Here is a 27,476-nt window from a genome sequence, read left to right as displayed (position 1 = left end):
TTTAATAAGTAATACTTGTAAAAAATCTTACCTGAAGGCTCTGATTGACGTTGTGTTGTGTATTAGATGTTAACCTGGTTTATGAAGTGTGTAACTGCTGGTATTTCTTTTTTGGCTGCCTTTTTCCTGCATTTTAAATTCTTCCTAACAGGCTGGAGTTACATCTGTCTCCAGTTACGGTGGTTCTGTGCTGGTTCACTCTTTTGTGTGAATCTTTCACTTGTCAGACCTGCCCCAGTGCCCCTCCTCGAGTATTCATGGCCGGGTCTTTTGATGGAAAGAGTTCTGTTTCTTTTAGCAGCTAATTCTCCTGCATGCTGCCTCCTGAGATAGTATTTATTTCAAAATGGGATCCTCTGAGGAGAGAAAATGTTCATGACCCATCCTAGTTGTCAGTGGCACAGCTCTGCCTTTGTTTTTCCACCTTTTTCCTCTGTACCAGGCATGCTTTGATTATGTTAAACTCCTGAAACCAAAGCCCTCCAGGCTGGGTACAGGTAAGCCCTGATCAGATTAGCTGCTCTGCAAATTGGGTTGCTTATTGTGCCAGTGTTTTCTTGTGCTTGAGCAATGAATTTGTGTGCCAGGACAAGGTGCTCCTCTCTGAAAAATTAAAGGAAAAATGACTCGGTTGAGTGTTTTAATGGCTTTAGTGAAAATTATCACAGAATATATGGAGTTGGAAGAGAATCACCACACAGAGACCCCAACAATCCCACCCTGTGCCTCTTTTGCTCCCACATTAAAAACACGCTCTGTGAAAACGTAGTAGTGCTCAGTGACGCAGCTCTTAGAAAGAGGAGGATGAGGAGAAAATGTCGTGGGTGTTTTGTTCGTTGTTGTCACGTCTGTGAAGATTCTGGTTGTGAATTCCCAGCTGCTTTTAGCTGTGATGCTTGGAGCAGCAGTGACTGCAGGACTCCAGCGGGGAGGGAGCCTCTGCAGCCCCTCACAGACTAACGAGGTGGTCCCCACTAATGAGGGTCTGTTCTGGAGCCCAGTGTTATGGGTGAATCTGCTGGAGGAATCCTCTCTTTATTGTTTTCCTCTGATGTCGCGGCATTCCTCAAAATCCCTTTCATCTACTTCCTGTCTGCTTGTTAACAACCATCTGCGTGCAGAGCACTTGGCTACTTTCAGTCTTTGCCTTACATAATTTTAAGTTTTCCCCCCCTCCTCCTTTTGGAGCTTTCTGCTTGGATTTTTTTCCCTCTCTGATGTAGGTGTTTGAATTTTTTCAGCTAGTCATACTAGTACATAAAGTGATCTTCCTGTTCTGGGCTTGCTGCAGTTGTCATACTGGGGAGAAAAAAATTGGTTTTACTTCAATTTATTAGGCACGGGAGAAAACTTTGCTGCCCAGAGCAGCTGTGGCTGCCTCATCCCTGGCAGTGCCCAAGGCCAGGTTGGATGGGACTTGGAGCAGCCTGGGACAGTGGGAGGTGTCCCTGCCCCGGGGCTGGGGTGGCACTGGATGAGCTTTGAGGTCCCTTCCCAACCCAAACCATTCTGGGATTCTGTAAAGCTGTGTAATTTTCCTTCCAGTTTGAGAGACTGCACCCAAAATTTTCAAGAAAGCATATCCAGGGAAACCTTTTCTCTTTTTTTTTTTTTTTTTCCTTATTTTTCTGTTTCTACTGTTGGGTCCTACAGAGCTTTGCTGGAGTTTTAAAGTGAGTTAAAACTCACTTTTTATGAGTGATGCTCATTGCCCAGCCATTGGGGATTTTGTTGGATGAGGAATAGTGGGATGTGCCTGTCCTGGTTGCCCTTGGGAACTGCTGACCTGGTACAAATGGGGAGTATTAATTGAAGTAATGGAGCTCTCCTGGGTTTCACTTCATTTCTGAGAGTAGTTTGTCCAAAAGCATCTTGGTTTATTTATTTATTTAGCTGATGCTTGGTGGGATAAAGGGAGTTCTGAGAATTTGTGGTTATCTCCTTAGCTGTGGCTCATGCTGCTGTCTCAGAAAGGAGACAGGTAGTTCCCCTCCTCCTCCTCCTCCTCTTCCTCCCTGCCACAGAGAGAGCAGCAGCTGCCTGGCTCCCTCCAGGATTAATCATCTCCATCGAACCTCTGATCAGGTTTTGATACACACTAGGGCAGAGAGCTGGTGGAGAAGTGTTGTCTTCATTCACAGAGAGGTCTTGGAGAATGTAGAAATCCATGCAGAAATCTCTCTTTTCCAGTCACTGTAACTGCCTGTTAGCTCAGAGCTGGGTAACGTCACTTCTAAAGCTGCATTTATTGCACAAGATGGTGTGATAATTTCAGAGGGACATTTTCCCTTTTACCAAGGCTCTTTTTTATTTAGATGGAAACGTCCCACCCTCTCTAGTAGTCATGAACTCCCTGGCCCTTCGAGGGAGCTGACAGTGCAGAGCTGCACGGGCTGATCACAGTTCTAGTTCTTACCACAGCTTGTTCCAGCTCCTCTAATGAAAAAAAAAAATTGTCATATCTCTTCCAGAGCTGGGAATCCTCTAGATCTGGGGAGGTGCAAATGTGTAATGCTTTGGCTGCAGGTCCTGCTTGGCCCTTGGACCCTTGCAGGCTGTGCAGGAATGGACTCGCAGCCACGGCTCTTTGTCCCTGCTGCAGTGACTTTTGTGTTGGCTTTTGTTGTGAAACTCTTGGCTTCAGAGTTTGTGAATGTGTTTGAAAACCTCCCGTGTGTTGTAGGCTTTCTTCTGACACGTGCAGGGAGTTGGATGGGCCGGGAGAAGGATGCACTCCCAAAGCTGGGAACCCTCAGCTCAGGCTGGGGTACCCTGCGATGGATGGGGAGCGGTCCCTGGGGCTGGGGAGGGCTCAGGCTGTTTGCAGCACTCTCCAGAGATCCCAGTGGGTTGAGAAGGAGGGTTCTGAGCCTGTTTGCAGCACTCTTCAGAGCTCCCAGTGGGTTGGATGGGGCAGGAGAAGGACACAGTCCCAAAGCTGGGAACCCTCAGCTCAGGCTGGGTACCCTGCGATGGATGGGGAGTGGTCCCTGGGGATGGGAGGGCTCAGGCTGTTTGCAGCACTCTTCAGAAGTCCCTCCTGGGTTGAGAAGGAGGGTTCTCAGCCTGTTTGCAGCACTCTTCAGAGATCCCAGTGTGTTGGATGGGGCAGGAGAAGGATGCAGTCCCAAAGCAGGGAGCCCTAGCTCAGGCTGGGTACCCTGCGATGGATGGGGAGCAGTCCCTGGGGCTGGGGAGGGCTCAGGCTGTTTGCAGCACTCTTCAGAAGTCCCCCCTGGGTTGAGAAGGAGGGTTCTGAGCCTGTTTGCAGCACTCTTCAGAAGTCCCCCTGGGTTGAGAACCTCTATTCTGTTCCTTGTGTGAACCTTTTGTAGTTTTACCAAGCATTGAGGTCTGGGCAATGTTGTAATACTCCAACTATTCTCATTTGCTGTCTTTCCTCATGGATTATTTGACTGAAGGTTGCCCCAGTTCAGTTTTTTTGGCTCTTATGCTGGCTTTTAGATATGTGAATGTGACATGCTCTGCTTCTGCTTGTAAATAAAAAAACTAAATGAAATAAAAGGCCTCGTATTCACATCTCTAGAAAAGCCCAACTCCTAGAAAGTGGTGACTGCAGGGTGAGTAATGCTCCATTCACTCCCACTCCCTCTTCCCCCAAAAGAACAGGAAAACCCTCCTGAACACATCTTTGATAAAAAAACCCTCCTGATGAGATTGATGTCTTGATTTTTTTAAGAGACTGAGGAGATTTGGGATAAAGATGGAAGCTCTGCTGCTTGGATGAGATGTTTCAATGCCACCAATCAAAATATCTTCTAAAAATATCCCATCTTCAGGAAGAATCCATTCTGGCAAATTGGAGCCCAGTATTGCAACTGTTGGTTGCAAAGGGTCCAAATTAAAGAAACACACTGATATTCCTCTCTCTTTTCTCCCTTTCCAACTCCTTATAGAAACGCTGGATTATTTATTGCAGACTTCACATAGCATAAAAATAAAATTAGAGTATGAGATGCTCCAAACTGTGGCACTTGAAATGCAGTGGAGTTTGCTCAGAAGGTGGAGAGTGGCCTGATTGCTGTACAGATACTTTTACTCTGTCTCCTGCCTTGTGTCTTGGCATGAAACAAACATTATCTAGTCCTTGTGAAAAGTCCTGGAGTAGAGAGTGTGTCTTGGCTGAACCTGATTGAAAGGGCTGAGGAAAATCTATCCAAGAAAAATAAATTTCTGGTGCAGCAGCCAACAGAGTGTGTGACATGAATCACTTCTGGAGGGATGGGGGTGGTACAGAAAGGTGGTTTTGATTTGGCTCTGGGAAATGTGGATGAAATGGGGGGGATAAAGACCATTTTTATGTGTCCTTCCAGACACAATTAAGATACAACCATCTCTTTATAGCCTGGAATAATTCAGTTTGTGGTGTTTCTCACCACTTCTTGTTCCCACGGCTTCTCTTTCCACCTTGTACCCTGAACTTTCTGATCTTCTCTAGATCTTACAGAAGAGCTTCTCCCTTTTCTCCTGCTCTGTGGCCCATGGAGTTGGGTATCTCAGGGCACTGTTGGCTTTCATCCCAGAGGGAGTTTGATGCATTGGTTTAAATTTAACTTTCCTGGGTGAGTTTTTAGCTGTTTTGGGGCAGAGCAGAGGCCTCATCCCCAAAGTGCCAGCAGAGCCCCACAGAGCTGCTGGTGTGGGGTTCCTAGGCTGCCCCAGCTCTGGGGTGTGATGGTGTTCACAGGGGTCTTAGGATGAGGATCTGACTCCATGTTTCAGAAGGCTTGATTTATTATTTTATGATATGTATTATATTAAAACTATACTAAAGGAATAGAAGAAAGGATTTCATCAGAAGGCTAAGTAAGAATAGAAAAAGAAAGAATCATAACAAAGGCTTGTGGCTCGGACAGAGAGTCTGAGCCAGCTGGGCTGTGATTGGCCATTGATTAGAAACAACCACATGAGGCCAATCCCAGATGCACCTGTTGCATTCCACAGCAGCAGATAACCATTGTTTGCATTTTGTTCCTGAGGCCTCTCAGCTCCTCAGGAGGAAAAATCCTGGAGGAAAGGATTTTGCAGAGAATACCATGGCTGCATGGGGTTATTGGTTTGCAGAGGAATCTCACAGGGCTGTTTAGGGAGGGAGGGGACAGGAGCTGAAAATCACCCCTGGCTGCCAAGGGCACGGCTCCCTGCTGCTGTCTGTGGCTGCCTCCTCTCCCTGTCCCTCCCCTTGCTCCTGCAGGTGAGGCAGGAGCTCCCCTGTTTGCATTTACAACAGGGAGGAGCCGTGCAGCAGTGGCAAACCTGCCACGTCTGCTCGACACAGACCCGCATTGTCCTTGACGAGGAAAGAGCCTTCCAGTAACTCACCTTGCCAGCAAGAAATAAGATTTCTTTTTTCTCTTTTTTTTTTTTTTTATCATTAAGAGCAGCTGAGTTGCTTGGAATCAGTGTGGTGTTTAGTGACACCCAAGGAGGATGTACTTTTGTGAATAGAAAATGCTGCTTAATTGCTCAAGACAGCAGTTTATTCTTTCATGTTATGGAATTCCAGTCTGTGTGAACCCAGCAATGTGGCTCTGAAGCCATTATTTTGATTTCTTGCTCGCTGCCTTGACGTAGTAGAAAGCATCTCTCCCTTGCAGAATGAAATGCTGAATCTGTTTTAAATGAGATTAAATTAATACTGTGTTCTGGGGGGGCTCCTTTACAAAGAATCAGCAGCATTCTGCTCTTCTGCAGGACTGTGGCCACATAAAGCTGTGTAACAGCCCAGCAGAAAGCTGGAAAATGCTGAAGGGATAACTCAGGTATCTCTGGGAAGAGAAGCAGGCTGCAGGAATCCTGAGTCACAGAAATAAATGTAATAGACTATATGTTTCCCAAACAGCAGCTGAATCCGACTGTTCCAAAATAAAATGGTTTTGTTTTCTCTTTCACATGTGACGTACAGTCCTTTTTATAGCTTCTTGTGTTTTTTTTAAGCTATAGGGAATTGTGAATGACTTGTGTGAATTTATAGTGAGTTTTGAAAGGCTTGGAAGCATTTTGGAGGGTGTGTGTGTGTATGTACACACTCTGTGCGTGGTACACAACCAACATTTTAAAGAAGTCTCTGTGTTTATTTAGACCCCAGCAGTTTGAGGCCCATGCTCTCATCTCTGTAGTTACAGGTATGGTTAAGTTTGTTGGCTGCAAGGAGGAAATATGCAGTTTCTTTTTCAATGCAATCTCATTATAATTTTATTAAAGCAGGTTTTAGGGCAAGCAGGAGGTGAGGTGTAGGTCACTGGGTAAAAACAAGTGTGTTTTGAGAGCTTGAATATGGAATCTTAATGTGTGTGGCAGAGTTCATCCATGTTGGTTAGAGGTTATTCTAAAGTTTGAAACACGAGGTTTAACATCTCTTCTATAATTTTTATCTTTATGTGGATAGAAGAATGCAAAATACTTAAACATGGTTCAATTCCTATATCTTGGTGCCTTGTTTCTGGCTTCTGCACCACCGGTGTTTTATCTTAGTTCTCTGACTTGCTGTGGCAAAAGCAGAGAGCTGTTAGATAAGGAGCTTTTAAAGATGTGACTTGTCAGTAAGAAAACAGCCTGTAAGCCTTGCTTAGTCAGCCTTTAGATGAAATTAAGCGATTGCAAATTAATTTGATCTTAATAAATTAAACTGAATGGAGTTACCAGTTTGTCCAGGACTTTGTTTATATGGTCCAATAGACGTCTTGGAGCTTTTATTTTTGTTGTAAGTTCTGTTTTTATATCAAAGGACATAAATCATGAGTTCTTTGTTGCCTTATGAAGGTCAACATCAGGATTCTCCTGTATCAGTCTGGACTGGTGTCTCTGGGGAGGAAAGTTTTGCCCAAAACCTGTACTGCTGCTGCTGCATTTTAGCTCACATCAGCTTTACTCTCCCCTTTTTTCTTCCCCACTGGAGACTCTGAAGGCATCTGCTGCTCCATTTTTAAATGGAAGAGGATATCCTGGAGATTAAATACTGCCTGTGCATGCTCTGTGTCTCAAGCTGCAGTTGTAACAGCATTGCCTATTGCCCCAGATCCTCAAGGATGAGGCTTTCACAGGCTCTTAGCAGGAATAGTTGGCATAGTTTGCATGCAAAGATGATTCTTTAAAGTAAAATAAGTATAAATTATCCTTGACCGAAGCCCAAGTGGGTTTTTGCAGCATTTTGGTTTTTTTTCCTTAGGGAAATAAGGGGAAAGTGCTGCTCTGGGAGGTAAGGCTTTATCTGTGGAATGTGCCTAAACATCCTCTTGTAACCCTTCCCTGGTGAGCACAAAGCATCTGTGCTGTCTGTAAAACCGTTTGCATTGAGCTGAGGAAGAGCTGGGATCAGAAAGGGCCTTGGTGCTTCTCTGAGGTTCACTGGGTCACTGTGGCCACCTCTGTGCACTCTTCCAGCCCTAACAGGTGTCTCCCTGAAAATATGTGCCAGTGTTTGCTGTCTGCTGGGGGAGAACAGTGTTCCTTTGTTGCTGTTTGGAGGGAGGAGGGAAGCCAGCCAAGTTCAGCGCTGCTTCATGGCAGAACATATCTCAGGGCTTTGAAGTCGTGTGCTTTTTAAAATAAGAGCATCTAGACTGCAGCTCTGCAGCTCTTTCTTGCACTCACTGAAATGTGCTCCAGTCACAGACATGTTCTTCTACTAAGATGTCTTCTGTTAAAATTCTGTCCATTTTTAATCCTCTTTCTGTTACTGCTCTGATGTTTGGGAGAGAGCTGCAAGTTCTCTGTCCTTTTGGGGGGACACACAACAAACCCAAAAACTCTGCTAGTCAGTCATCTTCTTGGTCTCAAACACCACCTCTTTCAAATACCTGGCCTCTAACTTTGGACATCTCTTTAATTCCTAGGGAGATAAAAGCAGAGGTCTTGATGCAAGAAATGTTGCCTGTCAAAATAAGTTAATAAGACCCTGGCAAAGGTTTTATTTCCTGGAGAGTGTTTGGGTGAACTTGATGTTTTCCCCGTTCGTTTTGTGGGAATCTCTGGATCTGGGTGCAGTTGGAAGTTGAAAAAGATCAGGGTGTCCTGTGTGGAGGAATTTGGGAAGAGGGTGGCAGTGGAAGTTGAGTGGTTTTGGGAAGTTTTTGGTCACAGGTCCTGGGAGACAGAATTCTCAGGAGATGTAACAAAACATGGTCTCCCTTTATAGCAGTCGAGTTTCCACAGGGGGAAGATTTGCACATGAGTGTCCTGTTGAATCTCCCATTTTCACAGGGAGCTTTACTGTGGATTTGGAGAGGGGTGCATGGTGTGCTAGGCTGCTGCAGTTGGCAGTGAACTGAGGTAACAACCTCCTCCCTGAGAGCTCCTGAGAGTTGCCAGCACAGATTAAACTCCATTCACTCCATGTTAGAGTCTCCTCTCTTCCATGCAGCAGGAATTTGTCTCCTGCAGGAAGCACTGAGCACGTGATGGGGATGCTGCCATTGGGAGGATGATTTCTTATGGCTGAAAGTGCTTCTGATCATTCCTGAAATAAATTGCTTTTATTTCTGCTCTTTGCCTTGCCAAATACCCCAAAGCTGTGTGTTCACCTTTCCTCAGCAGTTCTGGAGCTGTTGGGTAGAGCCAGTCCCCTGTTTCTGTTCCAGTTTCTCTGAAAGCAGAGAGAGAAAGCTTAATGGGTAGTTTTTAATTTCCTTAGTAGACAGTTCAGAATCCATATGGGAGAGAGGCTCTTTGATATCTGCATTCTTACTGCGTGGGGAAGATTTTACTTCACAGCTCTTTCCCTCTTAATCACCAAAGATTCTTCATCTTCACCAGAGATTCATTCTACACTTCTGTAGTGAAGCTGTTTTCTAGAGAACCATGCTTAAATGGTACCACGAGCACTTGGATGTCTCTCTTGCATGTGAGAATGTAGAAAAGCTGTGACATTCTTCACTAGTGCACACCTTTCTGGGAAAATCAGTGTTAATGCATCTCTCAGTAACTCCTGCAGCTGGGGTTTGTGGCCTCAGCAACTCTTTCTTTTTGCTGTGATTGCAAATACTTGAGCATCTTTTTATTCTCACGAGGCCAAGGATGGCTCCTGTTTGTCCATAGGAAGGGCTTGAATCACAAACTTGGGCTTCAAACATGCAAAAAAACACTTGTGGTGAGATAAATTGGGTTGCAGGCTGCCAGCTGCCCCTGCTGCATTGTGCACAGAGGGATGTAAGGCCTTGCTGCTGCTGCTTTGGGATGGGTGAGAGCCACCCCAGGGATGCCCAGGTGCTCCTCAGGGCAGCTCCATATCCCAGGATTTGGGAATCACAGTAACAAGGATAAGATTCACAGCTCCAGCCAGGCTGGTTTTCATTAGGAGTAAAGAAAAATGTGAAGCCCTAGGAATTTTGTCAAGGCTTTTGATATGTGAGTACTCAGTGTTCTGCAAGAGGAAAATAAACTTTGATTAAAGACTAAACTCTGTTCCAGAAGCTGCCAGCACAATACAGAGAGGCTTGTTCAGATAGGAGGAGTGAGACCTGAGCTGGGTGTTTGGTTGAAGCCACTTGCTGTGGCTTTCCATGAGGCTGCCATGCTTTCTGTGGAAACTTGGAAGCTTATTTCATTGCTTCTTGCCTGAATCTCGTTTTGGAACTTACTATACATAAATATTTACATAAATGTTCAATGTTTATATAGAATACTTTGGTTGAACCTTTTAGATCTTTTCTTTCGCTGAAGTTTCTCATTGAAGGGGTTTGGTGTCTCACTGTGAAGGTCAGAAAAATTTTATGGGCCTTAAAGTTGAGACTTTTTAAGCTCTCTGGGTATCCCATGACAAAAACGAAGCTGCTTTTTCTCCTTGTTTTGAGGATAATCTTCTGCCATTTAGGAATGGTTTTTGATATTATTTGCCTTTAGGAACTTGCCTGTATGGATTTCTGTCCCATGTCTCCAAAAAGCAGACATTTGTGGAGCTGTGTACTGACAAGCAGAAAGACAAAATCGGAGTGATCTGCTCTGGAAAGAATCCAAGTGTTTTAATTTGTGTGTATGTAATTCTAGTATCTCTCCTAGAGCCAAGTCTGCCCTTCTTAGACTTGATGATAATGCTTAGCACACAGAGTGTTTTAATCCTGAAAGCACTGCACAAACATGAACTAACCTGGCAGTTGAGCCTTAAACTTTTCTAGGTGACGTTTACTCAGGCATGAGAGACACTATATTATATATATATATATATATAATTATATATGTATAAAATAGTTTTTAATATCTATATACACACACTAACATATATGATCGAAATCCCTCTTGTCTGATAGATGAATAAATAGCTGGTGGTGGAGGGAGACTGAAATCCCTTTTGTGTGTGAATCACCTGATGTGCTCAGCAGCCCCGTGACCACTGTGAGCCCAGCACTGATCCATCCTCCTGGAGAGAGGCTTCAGATTTCCAGGGAGCTCAGGCTGATGTCATTGCTGTGAAATGAGGCAGCAGTGAGCTTCCACTCCCTCTGCTTGGGAACTGGATCCCAAAGCTCTTCTGGCATAATTCCATGTTCCAGAAACCACTGTCCTCCCGTTGCTGCCATACTGCTGGTAATTACTTAATGTAGGCAGGCAAAGGGCAGAATTAGGTGAGCTGAATGGTTGAAGGAAGCACAGTTATAGAATAAAAAAATCCCAGACTGGTTTGGGTAGGCAGGGACCTCAAAGCCCATCCAGTGCCACCCCTGCCATGGCAGGGACACCTTCCATTATCCCAGGTTGCTCCAAGCTCTGTCCAGCCTGGCCTTGGGCACTGCCAGGGATCCAGGGGCAGCCACAGCTTTTTCCTTTTTCTTTTCTTAATTTTATTTTTTAAAATTATTTTTGTTTGAAAATATTTTAAATTTAAATTACTCTGCAGATACCTTTGTCAGGACCTGCAGAAGAGGCCCTCTGCTGTTTTGTGTGGGGGGATTGGGCAGCTTGGAGCTGCTGCTATTCCCAGGGCAGGAGGACACATCACGGGTGTTTAAGTCCTTGAGAACCATTCCTGGCTCCCTCAGATTGTGGTGCAGCTTTAAAAACCTTTATCTTTGTGCTTTTGCTGAGGGTTATTGTTGCTTCCCTTAGTTCCCTTAGCAGAAGAGGTGGCCTTTTTCTTTGGTGTCTTGGCAGATTTCCTCTTAAGTCTTATTTTAGCGAGCTGAAAGAGGAAGAGAGGGCACAGGGTGCTTTTTGAAGCCATATTCACTGAGGATTTATTCCCACCAGCGTTGTAAAAGTCTGGAATAGTTACTCTGGAATTCTTTGCTGTTTTGAAGCAATTAGTTTCTTGGTTTCTCAGTTGTGAAGCAGAAGATGTCCTATAAAAGAAGAATATATCCAAGAGAAGCACTGAAACACAGAAAGAAGGGTCACAGGTTTTACTCACTGCCCCAGGATTTACTCACTTTGTCTTGAGACAGGCATGGGAAGATGAAGCAAACATGGTCAGCTCTCTCCATCATGGAATAGTGGGTGATTGAACAGAATTTCTGCATGATGAATTTGGATGTTTATTAAATTCCTTCCCCATTCCCTCACTTTTGTCCCTCTTTCTGTAGCTTTGTGAAGTGCATGGAGTGCAGATGCAGAGATGCTCCACTGCTGCAATTAGATAATGTTTCTCCATACGTTTTCTGTGAGAACAGCTGAAGATGGGCGCAGCCTGTCCTGCCCTGTGAAATCAACAGAGGCCTAATTTTTCTTTAAAAAAAACAAAAAAACCCCCCCCCAAAAAAAAAACAAAAACAAAAAAAACCCACAAAAAAAACCCAAAACAAAACAGTTCAGTTATTACTAAATACATCTTAAAATGCTTTGAGTTTTGTCAACAGTGTGAGCAGCAGAAAGGGAGGGAGGCAGATGCTGGTGATGGGTTTTGCTCTGCAGGTGCTGGAGGGAAAACTGAGCACTGATATTGCAGGTCTGGCTGTGTCACCTCTGTCACACTGTGTCTCTTTTTCCATTAGCTGCAGGACAATCTGAGTAATCAGATTCCCTAGTGAATGGGGGCTGGACACTTTCCTTGTTTGCTCTTGTCTCAGTGTGTGATTCAGAGTTTTGACTGGGATGTTGGGAGGGTGACTCTCCTGGCGCTGTGGTGAACAACTGGGATTGCTGCAAGAAGAGGTGCTTGTTCTGAGTCTGTTCCACCTCCCTGTTTTCTAATTATGTGTTTGAATGTCTCCCTGCCTAGCTCACCTGTAATAAATCAGACACCCACAGGTTACATGACCCTTATCTCTGTCTCTTCTGATAAAGATCTTTAAATGATGTTTCCATTAAGGTTTTTAGCAAATACGTGCTGCAGGATTGCTTTTAAGGACCTAGCTGTGTTTGAACTCGGTTTTATTTCAAGTGTAGGCCAGCCCAGGTATTTTAGGCTGCCCTGTGCAGGTGACTGTAGGACTGTAACCCTGACCTGCTTGAAGCTCTCCTGGCAACACATTTGCTGTCATGCTATAAATAACTAGAGACTTTCCAAACACAATTAGTTTCTTTATTGTCCTCTGAATAATGTGTGAAGCAGGTGTGAGCTCCACATCTCCTTCCAGCAGGATTTCCAGTTTGGAGGGGCCAGGTGCACCTTCTGGCTGTGCCTGAGCATCTCTTGAAAGGTGTTTAGGTCCAAAACCTCCTCCCTGCCAGCTGTGGGTGCAGAGCTGAGCTCTGGTTGTCACAATGGGGCTGATTCCATGGAGTGATCCACACACTCAGCTCTGTCTTTCAACCACATCCAAATGAGCAGGGCTGAGCGTTTGAATGCTGTGAGTACCTGCTGGGTGCTGGTGGTTGGGGCACTGTGCTGAGACTGAAAATGTTTTGTGCTTAAATTCTCCTGAACAAGCACATGGTGTGTGTGGACAGTGTGTCTTGATGTTCCAGCTGCTGGCCTGGAAGGAGCAGGACAGGACTGCCATGGATGGATTGGTGCAGGGCCTTGGGCAATGGGACAGAAACACTGCTGGGAGAAGGCAAAATGATCCTGAGAGAACTGGCAGGAAAAGAAAGCAAGCAAGCTCAGAGAACTGGTGTCAAGAATACTTGTTTTTGCCTTGGATCATAAGGCCAGATGAGATCATTTATGTGAGAAGACATCACTGTGGAGGCTGATTTAGCTGAGTAAAGGCGTGTTTGCTTGAGCTGGAATAGATTTTCAAAACCATTCTTTTCCTGCTTGTAGGCATCAGTTCTTGCTTCCTCCCTTGCCTGTTGGGTTGGGAAGCCATGGAGCAAACACAGATTCTTGTGGGTGTGATCTTGTAGCCTCTTGCCATCTGAACAGAGCCTGAATTTGAGCTGGAGATGTGATGGCTTTTTAAATCTGTTCTCATTTACTTAAAACTTCACTTAAAATTTTCTGGCTTGTTGATGGATCATTTACCACCCCTCCCTTCTTTTTTAAAGAAGGCTTCTTAGTGCTGTAATCCAACTGTGCTTTTCCTCAGTGATCCAGACTCACTTTTCTCTCCATCTTTTAAAAACCCATAAATTCCAATACTATAATTCTGCCCTATATTCTTTTGTGTCAGCTGCCTGCAGTCAGAAGTGTTAAGTGTGTTTCCATGCTCTCTTTTGCTGTCAGTATCAGTGAACCATCTTGCTGTCAGTGCTGCGTCTCACTACTTTTTGTTCCTTCAATCAAGGTTTATTTAGATTTTTGTTTTGCAGAAACTACTCAGAATGCCTCCTGTTCCTGCTCTGTCCTTTCAGTTGCTCATCATCTGGGACGTGGTTTGTGTGCTCTGTGGGTGAGAACCATGCTGATGGCTTGGTCAAGAACCTGTCGAGTACCAGAGATTTTTTCAAAGAGAGTTATCTTTAAGCATTTGAACACATTTTATCTTACATATGTGGAGTTTTAGACGTGGAGAAACTTAATGTGTACAGAAGATACTGAAGTGTGTTGCAGTTCTGACATGTCTGGTTCTGCCATGAGAGGGGTTTATTGTGGCTGCCCCATCCCTGAAGTCTTGGAGCAGCCTGGGACAGTGGGAGGTGTCCCTGCCCATGGCAGGGCTGGCACTGGATGAGCTTTGAGGTCCCTTCCAACCCAAACCATTCTGGGATTCATTTGGGGATAGATGAAGTCTGATGGATCACTAAATGTTCTGCTACAATAATTTCTTTTAACACACACCAGGTGATGTTTTTCTTGTAAAGTTTGTACCAAGGTTTTGTTAGAGCTTTGCTAGCCTTGAAGCTGGTGTGCCCTAAATTCATGCTGTCCTTTAGACCCTAATTACCAGTGCACTTTGGCTCCATTCCCAGGAATGACCTGAATTGGAGGTGCTGGAAGGTGAGCAGCATCTGCTGCTTGGAGATGTGATTTCCATGTATGGGGGTCCTTTTCCAAAATAAAGTGGACTTCCTATTTGTGTTTCACCTCTTGTAAAGTTTGGAGCGTGGAGCTGTTTAATCCAACTGGGATTTCATTGAAGAATTCCTTGGCTGCTTCTCTCTTGGCTCAGATGGTCCTGCCCTCTTCTTCCTCCTTGTCTCCTTTCGCTGTGCCATCTGTCTGTCATCTGCTTTTTCATTTCTCTGACCTATTTATGAAATATGTTTGCACAACCCCTTCTGCAGTGGCTGCAGAGGAGTGTTGGAATTGTGACCAGATTTATTTCCTCTTCCCCTTTGTTCAGTTTGTCAGCTCCAACCCCTTGGGATCAGTGGGTGTCTCTGCTCTTGTCCTAAGTGACACCTCAGTGGTTTCAAACCAGGGCTGTGCAGGGAATTTTCTGGTCATGGCAAGGCAGGACACAGCATAAACCTCAGAGGTTGGGATTTGTCTGAGTCCTGGCAGGAGGTGGAGTCGGGTTTGGGTTGCAGCTCTTGCTTGTCAGAGTTCAACTCTCACAAAGAGGAACTTTATTTCCGAGGCTTTGGACAGAGGTTTCATTGTCCCAGAACTGCCGGGCATGAAGGGGCTCATTGAGGCCCTGTCACCCGTCCAGGTTCTGCCTCCACACCTGTCGAGGGCAGCAGCAGCCTCAGCTCCTGCCCTGGGGTTCTCTCCTTTCTCATGTGCAAGGATTAAGGCTTGGATTTGCTGCAGCTGGTCCCAAACTCAGCCCAGGAGCGAGCAAGCTCTGGGAGCAGTGGGATGGCTGTTGGCACACACGGGGTGAGACACAGCGTGGGTGGGTCTGGAGAATCCTGCAATGGTTTGGGCTGGGGGGACCTTAACAATCACGCCCTTCTACTGGACACTCTCCACTAGACCGGGTTGCTCCTGTCCAGCCTCGTTTATTTTTCCCAGAATCGAATGTTCCACAGGCAGAGGTGGCTGTGAAGGGATGGCAGTGTTCTGAAAACCTCCTCAATTTCCCTGGTGCCTCTGGGTAGAGGCTTTCTCAGCAGATACATCTAGGAAATTTTGTCACTTCCTTCGGAAGTGTTTGTCCAGTCTCAACTGCTGCAAAATCAGAGCTCTGGGGGAAGAGTGGATTTTAAAAACAAAACAACAAAAAGGCAAAATAACGCTTGATACAGGCTTCTCTAGATCAGGTCATGTTTTCTTTTGTAGGTCAGACATGATAATAAATATATTCAGGATTACTAAAGGGGAAAAATAGCTGTAACTTTTGTAACTTTTTGAGTTTTGTTTGTGGTTTGTTTTTTCTTCTTTTTTTTTTTTTTTGAGACATTGAAGAAAGAAAATGGAGCACAAGGGGACAAAAAGAATTGCTGAACACAGCGTGTCCTTTCCCCAGCTTTAGGGAATAGCCAGAGTCTCTGGGAAGGACCTGAGCTGCAGGGAGAGAAGGAGGCAGCATTCAGGAGGGTGTAACAGTTGTAACATGGGAACAGCTGCTCAGTCCTGCTCCCCAAATTCACATTGAAGATGCCTCATGTAGCTGAACTAATAAAAAGCCCAAACAACAGAGTTACTACATGAGTGGATTGTTAACCCGCAGCTGACCCCTTGCTTTTAATCTCAAGAAATGAAATGGAGCCCATATAATCACTCCTAAATTTGTGTGTGTGTCTGTGACACATATTTTGCTCCAGAAGAGCCTGGCAATGGGGGGGGGGGGGGGGGGAAGCAGCTATAGGATCAGAGATGCCACAAGGTGAAAACCCTCCCTTTGTTCTGCTTTTCTTTACCCACCTCCCTGGTGCCTGGGAGGAAGGAGTGTGGGCCTGATCAGAAGAAGCCTTTTTGGCAAGTGTTTAATTAATTAAAAGAGAGAAGGTAGTAAATTGATGGTTACAGTGGAATGTCTTCTATGATGCTAAAACCATTCCACTCTAAAGTGATCTTGTGCCTGGGACAATAAATACCCCACAGATAACAGAGCCTCTTGACCGTGAGCCAGAACTCCTCTGGCCATTTAATAGATGAGAAAAAGATGTCAAGTCCCATGGCCAGGATCAAACAGCAAATCTGTGATGGAGCAGGGAAGTAGCAGAGTGGGGCTGGGGGCCCAGCTCTGAGCCTTTTAAACTGTAAGACTTTATTCTTCCCCCCTGCTCTGCCATGTTGCAGAAGATGGATGAGAGCCCTCTGTTGGGATTCCACCTCAGCAGTGTCCTATTCCTGAGGGAAGGTCTTCCTTTGTGATGTAGGAAATACAGGGACTCTTCTATCAGCTTCTTGCTTTTCTTCCTTTTTGTTTGTTCTTTGCTTTTCTCCCAGGTCAGATGTGGATTTCCTCCTTGGAGCCTACCTGGAGTTAACCCTTAACTGTGCTCTCAGTGCTAGTTCTGTGTTCTCTCTTGTGGGACAGTGACTTTTGGCTCTGTAGGAGAAGTGCATGTGCACATGTGACTTTATGTACTTGGAGTACATAAAGTACTCCAGAGTTTATCACCCAAACTCGTTGTGTAAACTCTCCTGCAAGGAGTCCTTGAGGACGTGGCACTGGCGGGGCTGTCCTCGTCCTGGGGGCTCCCTCAGGGCCTCGTGCAGCAAACGGGATCTGTGATTTGGATGGGTCATGTCCAAATCCCAGCATTCAGTCTGTGAGCATCGGCCACCCCAGCTCTGCAGACTCACCCAGACCCCGCTTCCTTCCCCCTCCAACGCTCCTGTGCTCCCAGGCTTTGAATTACTCCCTCCTCTCTTTCAGCACAGTAAATAGGGGATCTGTAAGTTTAAACATTAAGGCCTTTGTCAGCCCAGAGTAGCAGAGGCCTCCTGTGGCTGCAGCTCTGCTTGGGGGAGGCCCTTGTTTCACAGGGCACTCACTGGGTTGTGTTGAAGGATGGTTTGGCAGCAGGGCAGGGCACAGGTGGAGCTCTGGCAGGAGCTGAGCTCCCCTTCAGCCACCTGAGAGGGTTCAGTCCCTGTCCCAAAGGCAGGGTGGGACCCTCAGCATCAGCTGCAGCCCTCAGAGGAGCTGCCAGGTGGCTCCTTTTTTTCTCCATCACTTCCTAGGAAATCACCCAGAGTTTGTTGTTCAGCTCCAGCCTCCGGTATGTGCCACCTCTGCCGTGTGTTGGGTGAAATACTCCTCTCTACTGTCCAGAAACTGCTGGGGTTTAAAATTGTTTCTGGCAAACACGTTCAGAAGGTAGTTCAGGCTGAAATAGTGGCACTTAAACTGTGCTCTCTGGGACCATGCAGAGGGATTTGCAGATTGATTAAATGAGATTCATTAAATGATGGAAAACTTGATAAAGGAGCCAGGAATGCCCGAGAAATTCACGGGTGTTGACAGACAGCCATTGGTGCCAAAGCTGTGATGAGGAGTGGAGGAAAGTGACACCATGTGCTGGTGGTTGAATGCAGATGAGATGGGAAAGCTCCCTGAAAACCCTTCATTAGTGGCCAGAGTTGCTCTTCTGGAAGATTCTTCGACCTGCTCAGAGCTCAGCCCTTTCTTAGAAAGCAGAGATGCTCTTTTGTGGCTCCCATTTGATGTTTGAATCCAGTGTTTCTTCAGTCCTTTGTGTGCCAGAGCGTCGCTGATAAAAGGGGTTTCACGTGGCCGAACAATGCAGATTGTTCCTTTCTTCTCATGGAAATACAACTGCATTTTCACAGCCTTATTTTGGCCATCTCCAGCCACCCCCAGGACAGAGCTCTGCCCAGAGCTCCTTTCCCCTGTGCCCCCAGTTTACCTACCCCAAACCAGCAGCTCCCCCTGCGTCCCCAGCGATGTCGGGCTCAGCTTTGATCCAGTGCCATGAAACCTTTCTGCATCTTTGCAGTGGAACACAATTGCTAAGTCCATCATTTCTACCTTCTGATGTGCTGCCTCAGGTGCTGCCTGCCCACAGCTGAGTGGCTGGGAGCAGCTGCTGCCCTTCTCATCCCCATGCTCCACGGCCCCTTCCCACCATTTCTTTGGCTCCAGGCAAAGCCCAGCATAGCGTGACTCACATCAGTCTCCTGCTCTCCCTCTCCCTTTCCATTTCTCTCTGGACTTTTTCCATGCTCCTCTACTATACAGCAGTCCTTCAGCCAGGATTATATTATCCCATTTCTTAGATAAAGGGCTTGGAGGCCAGAAATGTGTTATTTCTGTGTTAACTGGAATGGCTCTTTGGGTTGAGAGAGGAAACTTTGCTTGGATTGGTGCCAGAAATAGCATGGCTGCCCCTTCCCTTGACTAAATGACCTTCAGATTTAATATTGATGTGTAGCTTTATTCTTGCTCTGATTTAGATTGAAGAGGTGATCTTTGCTGGGAGCTGTGTTGGGTAGGGACTTGTGCTAAGAGGGGCTGCAGAGGAGCAGAGCACAGCAGCACAGAGAATACCTGCATCCCTGGGTGTTCTCTTTCCCTAAAAGACATGGTGTTCCTGTTGCTTTGAACAGGGATGACCTCCCCATGCTTCAAGCCAAAAAAGAAAAGGAAATCTCGTTTTTCCTATGACTCTGAAGCTACTGGGATTGAAGGCTTGGAAATCAGGGCAAGTCCCTGAGTGAGTGGGCCTGAGCTGGGGTTGCACTCGTGGAACTTGCTAGCAGTGCTCTCCCAAAGGCTGGGGAGCAGATTGCTGCTCCCCTGGAAGGCAGGGAGCCTTGGGACTGCACCTGCTTGGTGAATTCATACCTCTGATGCAGTTCTGCATTGATGTTTCTATGCTGCTTTGTCCCCTAAAATCCAGTGTGGATTCCCCCTTACTCCAAATCCAGCCCATTTCAGTCATGTTTGGCCCTGCTGAGAACTTCTGCTCCTACTGGAAATCTTCCCTGGCTTCTATTTGGTTTGTCCTGATGTCATTACATGGTTCAAACAAATGTAGTTTTTAGAATCATAAAGTGGTTTGGGTTGAAAGGAACCTTAAAGCTTATCCAGTCTCACCCCCCTGCCATAGGCAGGGACACCTCCCACTAGACCAGGTTGTTCCAAGTCCCAGGCCTTGGACATTTCCAGAGATGGGGAGTCAAAAATTATCTGGACTTCTTGATTGATGCCTTTGTGTGAGCTTAAAATCCTCCTTGCTCTAATGTACTGTGAGGAATCTGGAAAAAGAAACACTTTTTAGGAGACTTCTGTGAGGAGGGTTTAGAGCTTTTGTGTTCCAGGTACAGAGCAGAGTGTAGTTTGTGATCTCAGAGCTGTGTTCAGGAGCACAGTGTCGGAATCCTGCATTTGGAGACGTGTTTGCAGAGCTCTCTCCTCTTCCTCCCAGGACATGAAAGAGCAGATAAGGAGGGTGAGGTCATCCCAGCAGTGCAGAAATTTCCCAGGCCTCGAGCTGAGCCTGTTTCAGTGTAATCACTTATCCTGAAGTTTCATTTTGATCTTGGGCTGCAGAACCTGTGGAGTTAAACAAAAGCCCCCCTGGTCCCCATGAGCCATGACAAAACACCCTTTGACCTCAGGTCTTAACGGCTGCATAATGAGGAGTGGAGAGACTGAAGCTGCTTTTTCATGCCTGGAGAGATGGGAGTATCCAGTGCTGCTCACTCGTCTGTCAGTGTTTACTGGGTGCACTGGGTGGGGGCTGAGAGGAAGACTCTACCTCCTGTGAGATAAACCGAGAGGAAAATGAAAGCAGGTTTTATTTGTTGCCCTGCTCACTTCCACCCTGGAGTGACAGTGATCAGGAGTGGCTGAGTTGAAAACAAGTTTCTGCATCCTGTATCAGTGTGTAGTGAGCTCTGTTGTTGGGAAGTTTGGTAAATACTGAAGGAATAGTCAATCAATTCCCCTCTTGCTAGGAAGAGTTCTTTGCTTTGAGATAAATTCCACTTTTTTCTTGGATATCTCATTGTGAGATTGTTTTGCTGGTGCTGCCCAAGTGGGGAAACTTCAGGACACTGAGACAAGTGTAGTGGCACTTGTTCAGATGGAGTTGAGAGCAGCACAGTCAGGAAACACCTTTGTTAGTGCCATTCACCTTATGGCATGAGCTGGAAGGGTTAACATCCTGGAGAATCATTCCATAAATTCTTCCTTCAGTAACTCTCCTGAACAAGGAAAGCAGGTCCCAGATAAGTCCTGTTCTGGCACAGTGTTGTGTTGGTGCTGCTCACCAAAGCTCAGGGCTGTCATCCTCACCCTGGCTGTAATTTCTGTAGTTTCTGTATTATGGAATATTGATTTACTGTGGAGCATAAAAATGTGCCGTACTCAGCAGAAGGGCCTCTCCAATTGTTATGCTCCAGGAACACTGCTGCTCAGGAATGTGAAATAAATTTTCCCTTTTAACAATGGATCCTGATTTGCATAGTCTCTATTCTTGTTCCCCGGGGACTGTGGCACTAATGGGCTGCAGCGAGCGCTCCCCCACTTGGACACCAAACTCCTCTATTTGCTGCATACAAAGGGCTTTGCTGTGGAACAAGTGTAATAACTTCTCAAACAGTTTACTCTGCGCCGTAATTGTCTCCTCTCTGTTGTGCTCAGTTTTGTTTGAAGGGCTTAGAACACTGAACGCCCCCTTCCTTCTCTTCTTTGATGTTTTAATGGCATTATTCTCAGGGAAGCTTGTTTTCCAGCAATCCAGAAAGTCACAGCATCCCATGCTGCCAAGTGAGGTGATCTCATGGTGCTGAAGGGAGACCAGGAGCTGGGAAGTGCCTGCTTTGCTCTGCTGGGGCTTTGCTTTGGCAGCAAGCAGAGCTTTAGGATAGGAGTGCAGTATCCAAGATAATGGCTTGTGGTTGTTGCTGGTTGTGCTCATGATGTCAAACCTCTGTCATCGCTTGCTGTATCCTCTTAGTGAACAGGAGTCACTGGCCCTCAGCTCCTGAGTTTGCCAGAAAAAAGTTATACATCTCTTGGTGAGATCCCACCTTTAATGTGAAGAGGAGAAAAAAAACAAAGAGCACAATTTCCATTGGCTTTGTGCTTCTGCCACTTTGTGCTTTCTTTGTGCTTCTGCCACTTTGTGCTTTCTTGTAGAATTTTAACTCCTAGTGAAAAAATCTGGGTCTAAGAAAGGTAATGATTCTCCTGTGCAACCCAGACCTATTGGGAAGCTGCTATAAGCAAGATTATAATATTGATAAAGCAAAATTATAATATTGATATCCTTCTCAGCAAAAAAAAAAAAAAAAAAAGGATATGCTCCTGGAAGATTTTTGTTGTAAGTTTGAACAATGGTATTTTAGGCATTTTGAGGGAAAAGTGGGCATTCTTGGTTCATAGTTTGTAATGTTGAGAATGGCATCTTAACCAGAGCTTTAAGGGAGAAATTCCCGATGAACTGAACCCAGCTGGAGCAAACCTTGGAACCTTGTGTAGTGTCACCTTTTCATTCCTGGATTTAGCTGCAAGGGACTAAGAAATGCCTTAATTTCTGGAGTGAGGGTGATCAGGCAGAGTCTGCACACAGACAGTCCAAGCTGCTCTGCTCTGCCTGCCTCAGTGCCCATGAGCACGTGGAGAACTATACTGAAAAATGGGCCCAATAAATTCCCTCAGAACATGGTATTTTTCAGCTGACTGCTCTGCTGAGCCTCTGGAGAGATGGTTTTCCTGGTGTAACAGGCAGCTTGTGGTGACCACACTTCTGATCCAACCTCCTGTCCTTCACCTTCCCCTTCTCTACTCACACCTTTGTCCGTGGATGCTAAGCAGGGTTCAGGCATGGCCCAAAGTACTTGTGTTGGCATAGCTGCAAGAATAAAATCCTGATTTTTGGCTATTGTCACAGAACAATTGTTGCTGCTGAGGGCTCAAGAGCAGCTAGAGCTGGGAATGGCTGTTTTTCAGACAGTCAGCTGAATAAATGCTCGGGGCAGTGCATAAATGTGGTGGTGTAAAGATGCGGGGCACTTGGACTTGAAACAGCGCAGAAGAACTTCTGAGACAGCGTTCTGCCATTTCCAGGCCTTGGTGGGAGCTGCTGCCTGTTCTCTCGAGGGTCAGTGTTTGCACAGGGATTGTGGATGGGCTGGGGAAGGCCAGCACAGGCAGGAGTGACTCAGTGTCCCCGTGAGTCACCCTGGTGCTCCGGGCAGGATCCTGAAAAACCCCCGAGGCCTGGGCGGATGGGATGGGATGGGATGGGATGGGATGGGATGCTGTGTCACCAGCCTGGTGTAGCCCCTGGGGCTGTGGAGTTCCACCTTCACAGAACCCTGCAGTCCTTTAGTTAGAAAAGCCCTCTGAGACCATCTGGTCCAGCCTTGGGCAATGCTCTGGGGCTGCTCTGCTCGGGACCTTAACTCCATTCCAGACCCCAGCAAGGGCTGATGGCACAGTTTGTGCAGGGCTTGATTCACAGCCAGCAGTGCTGTCTGAGCTTCAAGCAGCAGGGAAATTTAAAAAAAAAAACCACTGATTTTTAGTTTACTGCTGAGAAACTGGGCACTTCTGTCTTGGGGCAGGAGCTTGGCTTAGCCCTGTTCATGCTTTAGGATTTGTGCTCCTAAGTTTTCCCTGAGCAGTGGGGGCTTTTCAGTGGGAATAAGTCTTTACTCCCAGCCCGTGGAGGTCCTGGGTTTGTGTGAATATTGGAATGAATGAGCCAAGGGGAGGTTGGAAGGAGATTCAGCAGAGTGCTGAGCACATGCTGGGAATAAAGAGCCCTTCAAAGCTGATGGTTCTGTCCAGGGGTGGGGGCGGGTGTTCAGCTGAACAAATTGTTCACTTTGGCTTCTTTGCAGGCAGAAATGTTACGATCAGCTAATGAGATTGTTCTCGAGCCTTGTGGGGTTTTCTCTTCCTCCTTCAGAGTCATCATGAGAGTGGGTTTGGCAGAGCTTTAACTCTTGCTCCACACACTGATCTGGTTTTGCATTGATACAAAATAATAATAATAAGTAAATGTATATATATAAAACACCTTGGTGAGCTGAAGAATGAATGTGAAGAATATACAGGGACATGAGCAAAGTGGAAAATAGCAGCTGAATTGGTTGTCTTATTGAAGAAAGGTCCCATCCTGTACCTCCTGGGCTCTGTCCCAGTGCCACGGTGAGGCCCCTCTGTGGGAAGGGCTGGAACATTCCCAGTTTGCCTCTGGAAGGTGAGGGAGGCTGAGCTGGGTGTCCCTGGGGAAAGTCTCAAATCACTCTCACGTGATTTCTTCTGTCCAAAGCTGTGCAGGAAAGAGGAGGGTAAATACAGCGTGGCCTCTGCACTGGAAGGTGACTGCACTCCAGGGACAGCAGAGCCCCTGGGAACACACCAGTCCAGGGTGGGGAGGGGAACCATATGGGAAGTGCCTGGAGTTTATTGCCTCATGTTGTGGCACTAATCTGTGAGTGCCCGAGCTCTGGGAGCTGCCCTGGGCTGTGCCACCTCCTGGCATCGGTGCCAAAGGCATCCTCTGGTTCCCAGTGAACCCTCCCATGGCTGTTCCAGCTCTCAGCCTGCTTGGCTGCCTGCAGAGCTTCTCAGTGTTTCTGGGCTGTGTTTCTCTCTCTTCTGGCATCGACTGTTTCTTGCAGCGTGACCTGTTATTCCTCATTTAACATCGAGATGGTTTGGGTTTGCTCAAGTGCTTGGAGTGGCAGAAACAATCTCCCTCCAGACCCCAGTGGCTGTTTCTCATTCATTCTGCTGATTCCTGGAAGTGGATCTGATAATGTAGCTCCCCTCCAGCCTGTAACTTTTTTCTGATCTGAAACCAGTTCTAGCTCCATTTTTCTGTGCTGCTCCATGTCATTACCAGGGTGGTTTGGCAGCAGCTGGTGGGCCTGCTCTGCTCACTTTGCAGCTGGGCCTTTAGTAGGGCAGTCTCCTGGTGAAAAATAAGTCTGCTAATCTCTAATTCCCTCCGTTTGTTGGGGCTGTCTCTGTCTGCCTGGTTGGAATTCAGCTGCATGGACTCAGCAGAAAGCAGCATGGGCTGGTGGGTGGATGGGCTGCCTGAGGGACTTGAAACTGAGGCTGAGATTGGATATTGGGAAGAAATCCTTCCCTGAGAGGGTGGGCAGGCCCTGGCACAGGGTGCCCAGAGCAGCTGGGGCTGCCCCTGCATCCCTGGAAGTGCCCAAGGCCAGGTGGGCACTGGGGCTTGGAGCAGCCTGGGACAGTGGGAGGTGTCCCTGCCATGGCAGGGGATGGAACTGAGTGATCCCTGTGCCAGGATGTGACCACCCTCACAGGGAGGAGTTTCTTCCCAATATCCAATCTAACCCTTCTCTCTATCACTTTAAAGCCGTTCCCCCTTGTCCTGTCACTCCGTGCCCTTGTGAAAAGTCCCTCTCCGTTTTCCTTGTAGACTCTGTTCAGATTCAGACAGAAAGGAGAGGGTTTTCAGGGTTTTCCTCTCGCCCAGAGCAGGAGGAGCTTTCACATCCCCAGTGGTCACTGCAGGACATCGCACTCTATGCTGTGTGCATGGTTGCTCCTTTCTAAAGCTAGACAAGAAAAGAATCATTTCCACAAATGCTTGTAGAGGCATTAAAGCTGAGGAATATCCTTGGGTCCTTGTCCCAGAGCTGATCCCCACGAGGGAGCATCCATCCCATGATGTTGCTGCCAGCACCTCGCAGGGAAGGGTGGGACCGAGCTGGGAAAGGCTCAGTTCTAAATATAGAGGCACTCCACTCGGTGCTGTTTTGGAAAGTGTGGCTGAGCCATCATTCTGCTCTTCCCCTCCTCCAGTGCTGCCGCAGGGTGTCAGAGGATGAAGTGTACATTACTGTGTTTCGCTTTCTTGGGTTATTTTTGGTTCAAATCCAGTGGGTTTTTCTGGGGTAGGATGTGTCCTGATTTTAAGGTGAGGAGCAGGTCTGCTGCTGCTTGTGCTGCCATGTCATTTAAGAGACTAAATGGATTTTAAACTATTCTTTTCATACTTAATCTCAATTTCTGTGTAATCTGAGCAAAAGAATAGGCTGTATTTATCAGCACAGGCCAGTGTTCCAGCAGGCAGAGGTGCTTTGTAATGCTGGGAGAGGCAAACTTAGGGGATTGGCACTTGGGATGTACTCTCAGCAGCATTTGGTTCTAAAAACTTGCTTCTAAAAATTCCCAGGGCTCTGTGGCTCCCCAAAGAGCAAACTGCTGAAATCTGGCTTTATTGAACCCCTGAAGGTGTTTTGGAGAAGGCTGGGAGGGCAGAAGGCAGTGGATGCTCTTGCCTCTTTTGTGGGAACATGGTCTTGCAGGGACAGCCAAGGGTCCAGCAGGAATATGGATAACGTGTCTTGTTCTGAATGCAGGGGTTTCACTTGCAGTTTGAAGCACCCAACTCCTCCTTCTCAGGGTATTTCTATTAGTTGATTTGAAACTTGTAATAACCCTGGGACTTTCTTGTATTTATTTCATTTTTAGGCAAGTGCATTTGGTAGCAGTTATGCCAGAATCGGGGCAGAGGCCCAGGAGGTGCAGATTTTTTGAAGAACTTGATGATTTCTTCTCCTTCCCATCTTTGCAGCTGGGGCTGCCTCAGTACAAAACCTCATTTGCCACGTGCTGCTTCTGCTGTCATGGCTGGTTTCAGCTCTGAAATGGGTTCATCTCAGCAGAAGACTTTCTGGTTTGATTTTGGAGGAAACATCTGGACATTGCTGTGGCTCCCCTGCCCCACATGCTCTGGCTGGTTCAAAATTCCTACACAGAAGGGGCAGATGGGCAAAGGGAATTATTTTGTGATTAATTTCTTAATTGCTAAGCATCCAGATGTGGCAAAGGCTTTGTGCAGCAACATTGGATTTGTCAGCACTTTCTGCTGATGCTTTGTTTCCACACCATGTCGGGGTTTTCTTCCTTTCTGGGAAGCCTTAATGTTTATCCACAGGAATCAGTGTGCTTAGGGTGTATTTTCATGATACTGTGGCTTTTAACATGGAGAGTGGAGCTGTGGATTTATCCATTCCTCACCATCTCTGTGTTCCTGTCTGCCCTGGAGTGCAGCAGTAGGGATTGAGGGTGCTTTGATGACAGTGGATGTTATTTCCTGGCTTCTTTATTTGCTTGGTCCATCCATCAGATGCAGAAATCAGGGTTGCTTTGCTGCTGCCTGCTCTGTCCTTTGCAGGACACCATTGCAGGGGAGCAGCTTGTGCAAGGTTGTCCCTGTTGGTCCTCTCCAACTTGTAAACCCCATCAGTGGTGGTTGTGAAACTTGGCACTGAGGTTTAATTGTGGCCACATGGTATGAGCTGTGTTCAGGTGGGTTTGGGGACTGATGCCAGGGACTTTTTTTGAAGACTTCAGTCACTGGGGGTGCCAGCAGATGTTGGAATATTGCTCTGCACAGACACGGCCCTTGCAGCCCGTCTGTAATTCCTTGGTAATTATTAGCAGTGGTGAGATGGTATCAGTCCTGCCATCCAGAATGCAGCTTTTGATCTGTCTGTCAGTTCTCCTTGGATTTCTGCGCGTGCTGTGTAATTAAAATCCCCCTGAGCACGTGTGTGTGTGTGTGTGTTGCAGGAGGCGGAGGGCAGAGTGGAGGTGGGCAGCAGACCGCGCCGCCATCGTCAGCCGCTGGAACTGGCTCCAGGCCCACGTGTCGGACCTGGAGTACCGCATCCGGCAGCAGACGGACATCTACAAACAGATCAGAGCCAACAAGGTGAGGGCTGGGGCGGGGTGGGGCGGGATGGGATGGGGCAGAAATGGAGGAAGATGGGATGGGATGCGATGGGATGGGGTGGGGTGGGATGGGATGGGATGGGATGGGATGGGATGGGATGGGATGGAGCGGGATGGGGCAGGAATGGAGGAAGATGGGGCAGGATGGGATGGGATGGAGTGGGATGGGACAGGATGGGATAGGATTGGACAGGAATGGAGCAGAGCGGGATGGGGCAAGGATGGAGCAGGATGGGATGGGACAGAGTAGGATGTGGCAGGAGGGAGTGGGATGGGGCATTAATGGAGCAGGATGGAACAGGAATGGAGCAGGATGGAACAGGACATGGCAGGAATGGAGCTTCATGGGATGGGATGGGGAAGGATGGAGCACGATGGGATGGAGCAGGATGGGGCAGGATGGGACAGGATGGAACAGGATGGAGCAGGATAGAGCAGGATGGGGCAGGATGGGACAGGATGGAACAGGAATGGAGCAGGATGGAACAGGACATGGCAGGAATGGAGCTTCATGGGATGGGGCAGGATGGAGCAGGATGGGATGGAGCAGCATGGGATGGGGCAGGAATGGAGCAGGATAGAGCAGGATGGAATGGAGCA

The 27,476-nt window shown here is 47.0% G+C and overlaps 1 protein-coding gene across 4 annotated transcripts in view; it reads left to right on the top strand.

Annotated features, from left to right (window-relative positions):
* The window catches only part of KANSL1 (KAT8 regulatory NSL complex subunit 1), a 75,478-nt gene that overhangs the window by 27,747 nt on the left and 20,255 nt on the right, over nucleotides 1–27,476 (top strand). For all 4 annotated transcript variants that reach the window (XM_071451078.1, XM_071451080.1, XM_071451081.1 and 1 more), the window contains one exon: nucleotides 26,715–26,856. In XM_071451078.1, the coding sequence (XP_071307179.1) occupies nucleotides 26,715–26,856 (142 nt within the window). The remainder of the gene's footprint in view (nucleotides 1–26,714; nucleotides 26,857–27,476) is intronic.

This window comes from Agelaius tricolor, unplaced genomic scaffold, assembly GCF_023055355.1.
Source record: "Agelaius tricolor isolate 1412-34295 unplaced genomic scaffold, bAgeTri1.0.p SCAF_31, whole genome shotgun sequence".
NCBI lineage: Eukaryota > Metazoa > Chordata > Aves > Passeriformes > Icteridae > Agelaius > Agelaius tricolor.
The sequence above is the reverse complement of the archived record's forward strand: the minus strand, read 5'-3'. Positions and strand labels throughout refer to the sequence as shown.